The sequence below is a fragment of the Triticum dicoccoides genome, chromosome 5A (assembly GCF_002162155.2).
Source record: "Triticum dicoccoides isolate Atlit2015 ecotype Zavitan chromosome 5A, WEW_v2.0, whole genome shotgun sequence".
Lineage (NCBI taxonomy): Eukaryota > Viridiplantae > Streptophyta > Magnoliopsida > Poales > Poaceae > Triticum > Triticum dicoccoides.
The window spans coordinates 55,268,219-55,275,194 of NC_041388.1; the positions used below are offsets into that span (position 1 = coordinate 55,268,219).

The 6,976-nt window shown below is 44.4% G+C and overlaps 1 protein-coding gene across 1 annotated transcript; it reads left to right on the top strand.

Moving 5' to 3' along the window:
* Positions 1 to 6: 6 nt before the first annotated feature.
* LOC119299246 (protein tesmin/TSO1-like CXC 2) lies at positions 7 to 3,239 on the top strand. Its single transcript, XM_037576493.1, has 6 exons — positions 7 to 161; positions 304 to 369; positions 1,112 to 1,265; positions 1,358 to 1,447; positions 1,556 to 1,619; positions 2,444 to 3,239. The coding sequence occupies exons 1-6, from the start codon at positions 70 to 72 to the stop codon at positions 3,049 to 3,051; spliced, it is 1,074 nt and encodes a 357-aa protein (XP_037432390.1). The 5' UTR covers positions 7 to 69; the 3' UTR covers positions 3,052 to 3,239.
* Positions 3,240 to 6,976: the final 3,737 nt, after the last annotated feature.

Genomic DNA, 6,976 nt, shown 5'->3' on the forward strand with positions numbered 1-6,976 from the left:
GCCCCCGTCCCTCCCCCGCCTCCCGCCCCAGCCCCCGCCCCCGCTCCGGCCGCTCCTGCCACCGAAGCTATGGCGCTCGTCTCCGCGCCCGCGCCCGCCGCGGTGTGGACGGCTGTGTCGCCGCCGGCCGAGGCGAACGGGAGCTCCGACAGGAAGAAGAAGTCGGTGCCCCCACTTTTTACCCTTTTCGGCAAAATCCGGGTTTCGCCTCCGATTTCCTCTTTTGGTTCGTTGCGTGCGGAGTATTTTCTCTGGGATTCCCTCTCACCAGCCTTTCATTTTCTCTCCCGTGTTTGGTTATAGGAGGAAAGCGGAGGACGGCGAAGGGTGCAGGACGTGCAGCTGCAAGAAGTCCAGGTGCCTGAAGCTGTAAGTCGCACGATTTTTCCACTGTCTCGCTGGTAATGCCAAATGCTGCAAATGTCTCATCGTAGAACGCCTGAATTTAGTGAGGGGAGAGATATAGCGAGCTTGGATTCTCAGTGCATCTTCTAATTGTTTAGGAGCAATTGGCGTTTTGATCCGGCACTAGTTCAGTTGGACATCTGCAATGAGTCTGGTGCTCTTTTTTAGCAACTCTAGATTCGGTGGTCGAGCATTTCAGATGTTTGATGGATAAGGCACCCAATGTAGCCAATCGAGATCCCTAAAGATTTTGTGACTCTATTTGAGCATGTTTACCAGCTCTATTTGAACATGCCTACAACTTAAAAAAACACAGCTTTATCCAAGCATGTTGATTTGTTGTTTCAATTTTACGTTCACCTGTACTTACTGGTTACTGCTGCAATGTCACACACTTGAAGCACAATTAAAATTAGTAGATTGGCTGTGATTCTGGTCTAGCTGTACATAGCCTGCGTGTTAGTGTAAGGCTTCACAGCACTCTTGCAATGGAGGGAACTGAGTTTCTGGCAGGGGGTGGTGATGCATGGAAAAGATGGGGAATGCTGACTTTTGCATGCACTGATGCACCCACCCTGCACACACAAAACATACACCATACCTATCTATCCACGCTCATGCATACCCACAACATGATTTATGATTTCTTACTGCTAAATTCAAGTTCATTACTGTTGTACTGATCAATTGCTTTATGTCTTGGCAGTTATTGTGTGTGTTTTGCTTCTGGGTCACAGTGTTCTGAATTATGTGGCTGTGACCCATGTTATAACAAGACTATTCATGGTGTTCAACAGAATACACCACCAGGCTTGCCTTTGCAAGTTGTTCGACCAGCAGAGGGTGGTCAAAATTCAGCGGTATAAATCTTGTTCAAACATGACATGGTAAATGTGTAGCTATTTCCTTGTTCTATTTTTGACGATCCTGATACTTCTATTCTTCTCTCAAGGAATTTGCAAGATACCAAATTGATTTTTTTAGAAGAAAATGCACTTGCAAAAAGTCAGGCTGCCTTAAGAAATACTGTGACTGCTATCAGGTTCTCTATCCAACTCTATCCTATTTTTTAAAAAACGACAACCCTATCCTATTAGTTTTTCTCTTCTCTCAGTTTGTGACTGGTATTTTTTTTCTTCTGTGTTTGAAGGGAGGGGCGGGATGCTCCATCAACTGTAAATGCGATGATTGTAAAAATCCATATGGGAAAAAAGGTAACATAATCTAGTGCCAACTCTTGGAACTAGTGAACTACGTACTAAATTGCAAGATGTTAAAGTCAGTGCTGTGTAAAATGATATGTGCTATTTGGTGGATGGGTAACTACTAATTCATGAATGGGCTGTCACAATATGAACGTGTTATCAAAGTTCAACTAATTATTATTATGTGTTTTTGCGTCTATGAGAACATTTTTGTTTTAGAGTATTTAAGATTGACTAAGAAAAGCACCACAGTTATGCAAACCACCGGTCTACACATATGGAATAGTATTAGCTATACTCTACATTCTATAGGTTGTACTCCATCTATATGGTACACGTTGTGAACTATATACACTGCACAATAAGGTAAATTACTCCCAGTTAATTTATTAGTAGTGAAGATAAGCTAACTCGGCACTTAAATGTAAAAAAGGATGATTTATAGGAGAATGATCTATTATTTATATTATGTTCCTGCTTAATATTTGGCAGTGTTTACAACTGGCCATATGGTGTTACGGTACATTATCAATGTTTTGGTACCATAGATGACCTCAGCTTTTTACCACGTAATACTAACTCTGGAATGCATGCTGGTTCAGGGCCTTCAGAATAGCTTTGCTTTATTCTGCATATATTAGGTTAGGATATGTTGGAATTTGCTTGATGAATTCTATTGCAGTACCTTTTCTTCTTACAAAGATGTCTCATGTCGGACATTTATTTTTTCTGATGATTTGCTTGCTACCCCTAATGGGAGAAGCTGACTTGATCTCAGTTATAATTTTTGGTCTGTACCTAAAAACGAAATTTTGTTTGTTCATGTTGTGCAGTTGGTGTTATTTTGGATGGTAAAAGTATTCTTGCCGCACCCACACCTACCCCAAATGAAAGGAATGGTGCGGAAGTTATCTCAAGTGATGATGATGATGATGATGAAGATGATTATTACATGAATCGTCCACTGTCACCTATCCCCCCATCTCCAGTATCCAGAGAGTCTTCATTCCAGCAGGAGACTCTAGTGGGCGTTGAAGTTCATACTGTGAATGGGCACCTGTACCCGAAACCGCTGACCCAGGTGCGGCCAGAGTCATGGCAGCTCTCGAGGAGGCCTGCCGAGGAAGCACGGGGAGATCAATGGCGCTACATGAGGAGGCCCAGCGAGGACGGAACATCCGATGCCATGGAAGGACACGCTGACCCCAAGTTTCATCATCAGAGAGACAGCAACAATAAACAGCGGGAGAGCCATGCCGACAACAGGTTCAGCATCCCGCGGTGCATCGAGGTGATGAACGGCATGGCGGACCTTTCGCCGGTGGACAAGTCGCTCGCCCCAGACGTCTTCTTGGATCCAAGCAACCGGGAGATTTTCCTGTCGCTGAGTGTAGATATCCGGACCATGTGGCTGAAGCGAAAGATGAGGAGCCTTGTGTAGAGAATAGTAGCACCGCCGCGCGATTCTTTTTCTCAGTCAGGAGTAATAACACTTGAAATAAGTAATGCGGTGTGTGCTGTAGATATCCCTAGTCTCTTCTGATTATGAGTTATGTGTTTGATGTGTATCTAGCACCGACTAATCTATTTATGGTAAATCTATATTGGGACCCAGCCTGTTCGCCGTGCCGCAGTAAGTTTGCCCTGATCTTCGGCTAGAAATTAAGTTCTTCACCCTGCTGCTGCTGCTGCTGCTGCTGCTGCTGCCTGATCTCTCAAGGTTCATGTATCATCTGTCTGTCCGCCTTCTTCTGGAAGGGGCATCTGTCTCTGGGATGCAAGAGCCACTGATTGTACATACAGTTTATAATGGTGATGCTCAATGATTGAGCCCTAAACTGCAACCCTGATGATGCAACCTGAAGCATGAGGTTGACAGGAAGGAAAAGAGAGCGCTACTAGTGAGGGTTGCAGCAGCTGAGTTGACAGCAACAGCACCAAGACAGGTCCTTTGCTCCCTGTAGCCCAATGAGACAAACCTGGGGGCATGTGAGCCATGGGCGCCATGGAGGAGTGCCCCAGATGGGGTGCCGGCGCCGGAAGGGACCAGCGCCTAACTGATTGGCCGTCGCCCATGGACCATTGCCCGTGCTCTTTTTTCTTCTTCCTTGGCCAACAGGGATGTCGACGTTCAGTAACATTTTCAACATGAGCTTCCGTTCTAGTAGAAGGGGAGAGTTTCTCCAGATCACTGTCCGTGGTCATCTGTTCTCCTTTTGAGATTTGTGCACCTTTTCTTCCTTGGCTAACAAGGATTATCATCTTCATTGCTGATACTGGTCGAAAACCGATGTCGGTGCTCAGGAACATTTTCGGCATGAGGTTCTGTTCTTCAAGGGGAGACATACTTGTTCACCGCGAAAATCTGGCATAAAGTCCTTCGTTCCAAACGTGGCCTTAGTTTTTTTACCATTGTTATTAGTACCCTACTAATTGAGTTCATTACGGCCCACTTATGCTCTTTACAGTGGTTCCTTCTTCGTAGCAAATATTTGTGCACGTTATGTCTGAATTTGTCGACACCATATACGGTTTTCTATTTAAACAGTCCTCTCAGAGGAACCATATATGATCTGACAGTCCAACGATTTCATCCTTTTTTTACACCAAGTGTGCACCCTGCTGGAAGCCGAAAGCCTGCGCTGTTTTGGTGCTCCAAGAAGCCGACATTCCGATTTGAAGCTCCAGGAAGCAGGATCGTCTCATCATGTCCTTTCTCTCTCTCCATCTTCTTGTTCTTGACTGAATTTCTTCGGCATGATAATGTGTTTAGGGAAAGGGGTCTCGTAGGCACATTAAAGGTTTATATAATTGAAAAAAAAGGCTCGTGGCTGTCATCAGAGGCTACACAAGTTGCACCTTACAAGGTGGCAGATGCTCGCCAAAGTGCAAGTAGAGGCAGGGTTTTCAGGGGTCAGTGATGGCATTTTGCATTAGCCGGAATTTTAGAAAGTGCACACGTACTATATGTCCTGGACAGTGTAGAACCACATAAATAAATTGGCTTTAGCCATTTTTTCCAGGGAATGTCGAATGACAAAAGGTTTTAGCTGCTCATCGGATCAGCCATGTCTCAGCCAGAGAACGTGATTAAAAATGTGGAACTAAAGTAGACGACACATGGTAGCCTGGTAGGTCCAGCGGCCCAACTGATGTCTGGCCCACGCGCAGTGGGCCCATCACAAGTAAGGCTGCTTGTCAGTGAGAGCGGAAAGCAGGGGAGGAACCAAACTGGTGTGTTCCGGCCCGGCTTGTGCGGCACACTTGCGGCCATCATTGCGGCTTGCTCCCCTCAGTCCTCACTGCCACTTTTGCTTGTCTCAGAAAAAAAAAAGAATAAAAGATTAAATATTTTTCAGAAACTGATCATGTACTGCTGGACATTTTGTTACCAATGGTTCAATGCCAAACATGGCCTAATATATATACTGAGATAGAAAGCAGGACGGCCAGATTTCACGGCATCATACCAAGTTATCAACCCTCCCAAGAGGCGAAAACACCTCGATGCGAAATGGAAATTCCCGTGTTTCAAACGGAGCGTAATGTTCATTTATTTTTTTTGAACACGGTACATTCACAGATGCTCATATACAATTACCCATATATAAGCGCACACCACCCACCTTTATGAACATCTTCGAAATAATTAATGTTTATTTGACGCGTTTGTTCCCACGACACAAAGGGTCAAAAGGCACACATGAATCAACCGTAGGCGGGCAGTGACAGTGAGGCCGTGATGGGCACCTTTCATGTGCACATCCGAAAAAGGACCGGAGATCATCAAAGAGATCACACACGGCCACACAGGCTGCAGGCAAGCAAGCTACATGCCATGCTGAGCTCGCCAAAGCTCATTGATTGATTAAGCGAGATACATGAGATCTCCCCTTTTCTTCTTTTATTTTTGGGTTGCCCGCATCGATCACATGGAGGTACTGCCGATAATCATGGATGGAGAGAGCATGCATGCTTGCCACCATTGTAAAGCCACCATTTGTATATATGTTGGTGTCGTGTTGCATGCCTAATTTTGGTTCCACGTACATGTGGTGGGGGCACACATATTGTTTTTCTTCTTAGCCTTTTCTCCAAAAAGAGAGGCCCTTATTAGCATTTATGGTAATGCGTTTACGTACACTCTAAAGTGTCGAATAATTGCGAGCAAATCGAGAGTACGTGTATGCTACAACTGGTTTTCTTTCTTTCTTCTTCTTTAACTAATATTGTGTCAATGCGCTTTGGATGTCGTACCGGAATCAAACTTTAGTCATTTTTTCTATTTCATGCATACCAAAATACATGTTGTAGATATAGACATGGTTTCTGAAATACAACTCCAAGCGTCAATTTAATATGAATATACTAAAGTTATATCAAGTCATCGACAAGTAATACAGATCGGAGGAAGTAGTATTTTTTTTACCAAGCAGTCAGCTTGGTAAGCTATGAAGAATGCAATCGATGTTAGTTTTTTTTACAAAACTGTAGAACACTTTCATGAAAAAATATTAATCAACATTATGTTCATTTGGTCAATCAACAATATTGCTTGTATATCGATAGTTAAAGTCAGATTAGTTTGGTTGCACATTATTCTCTAGGGAGCTAGGGTGCATCTTGGAGAATCGAGCAAAAAAAAAAAAAAACTGGCCCTAAATATGATGGCAAAACCAGTTTGGCGTGTTATATTGCCTCTGGCTTGGTGTGATCCTGTATCGATCCATGCATGTGAACAACCTATGGCTATGCTAAAACCTAATTTCGCTTTCCATTGCTAGATCAGATATCAAGCGGAAGAAAACAACAAATATGTAGGTCGGCATGTATACCAAAATGTAGCTAGCCGGCCGGCAAGTTTCACCTAACCACGATTTCTAAAATAAAAAAAAGGTTTCACCTAATCACGTTCACATGCGTCCAGGCATGGCTAGGCCAGCTCTAGACTTGCGACAGGTGGACAATCACACAGTGCTTGAGCAGAAGAGCAGGGCAGGAGCTCCGAGTTATATCTTGCATGTTAGCTAGGGCATTATCCATGAATTAATGGATAGCACTTGGACTGAAGAAGTTGGTGCCCAATTAATCTAGATGAACGTCGTACGCACCAACGTGGTGGGAACTGGGAAGACGATCAGACCAGACCAGACTAGGGCCAGGGGGTGCACATTGCCTTGCGTCTACTGGTGGACAGCGAAGCTAGCCAGCTATGTAGGCATCAATGGCGTTTGAGTGCATGCACTGGAACTGGGTGCATGAGAGCCAGGCAGCGGCGGACCCAGGATTCGAGTATAGGAAGGCCGAATACGTATATTGATCTAATCTCGTTGGTAATTATTCGTCGCTTCTACTAAAATTGTTGA

Coding starts and splice junctions, on each gene's coding strand:
- LOC119299246 (XM_037576493.1), top strand. CDS start 70: ATGGCGCTCGTCTCCGCGCCCGCGCCCGCCGCGGTGTGGACGGCTGTG. Junction 162..303: donor AGCTCCGACAGGAAGAAGAA/GTCGGTGCCCCC, acceptor GTTTGGTTATAG/GAGGAAAGCGGAGGACGGCG. Junction 370..1,111: donor AAGTCCAGGTGCCTGAAGCT/GTAAGTCGCACG, acceptor ATGTCTTGGCAG/TTATTGTGTGTGTTTTGCTT.